The 839-nt window shown below is 28.0% G+C and overlaps 1 protein-coding gene across 1 annotated transcript in view; it reads right to left on the bottom strand.

The window, feature by feature from the left end:
• Positions 1-68: 68 nt before the first annotated feature.
• Positions 69-839, bottom strand: part of LOC119591957 (nucleoside diphosphate kinase 6-like) — a gene marked incomplete at its 5' end in the record, with an annotated part of 3233 nt that continues 2462 nt past the window's right edge. The window contains 1 exon segment of the mRNA XM_037940710.1: positions 69-350. Coding sequence (XP_037796638.1) covers positions 175-350 — 176 coding nt within the window.

Raw genomic sequence — 839 nt, forward strand, 5'->3', positions numbered from 1 at the left:
CTTTTCTTTTCTTTTCTTTCCTCTAGTACTCTCCTGTACTAAAATAATGGATAAAAAGACAGAATATATAAATGTGCATAAAATGTTTTCCTGAGACTTCATTACAATTTGCATAAAGAAAGGCATTATATAATACATATATACAAAATCAAATATCACTAATAATATACATCTCTACTTCACACTTTCGTTGTTTAATCTGTTTTCTAAGGACACTCTATGTATGAAATTATTTTCATCAAAAGTGACTAAACCTTTTCTGAACTTTTCTTCTTCGCTTTCTAGCCACTCTTCCCTGTTGAATTCAGGAAAGAAGAAATTCATCTCTTTTGCAGCAGTTTCTGGTGAATCTGTTGAAAAGGAATTATAGTTTCTTTAGTTACCTTTTCATCTAATAGGACTTCTTTCAAGTTAATGATATTTACTATATAGGCCATAAGAAAACAGTATATAATTCTTAAAATTTCTATAATACAAATTAATGGTTACCCTGTCTTGTTTCATTTCCTCAAAGCACATGATGAATCATGAGATAATGTTAATTTACAAAGAAAAGACAGTAAGAGTAACCTTTTCAGTGATACAGATCTCATTAGATGCCAAGACATTACTTGATGACCAAATCATAATTCCTTTATAAAACCTAGAATACTCATTTAACAGGAATATGCATGTACACATCCCTTATAGAAGATTGTGTCTGAAACTTCTCTATCATTATATTTGAATATTTATTAGAAACACTAAATTTATTGCCTTATTGTTGAGTAATTGTATGCAATATAATATTTGTTAAGCAAAACTTTTACAAATATTTATATATTCAGACCAATGAACTT

Source organism: Penaeus monodon, chromosome 29 (assembly GCF_015228065.2).
Source record: "Penaeus monodon isolate SGIC_2016 chromosome 29, NSTDA_Pmon_1, whole genome shotgun sequence".
Lineage (NCBI taxonomy): Eukaryota > Metazoa > Arthropoda > Malacostraca > Decapoda > Penaeidae > Penaeus > Penaeus monodon.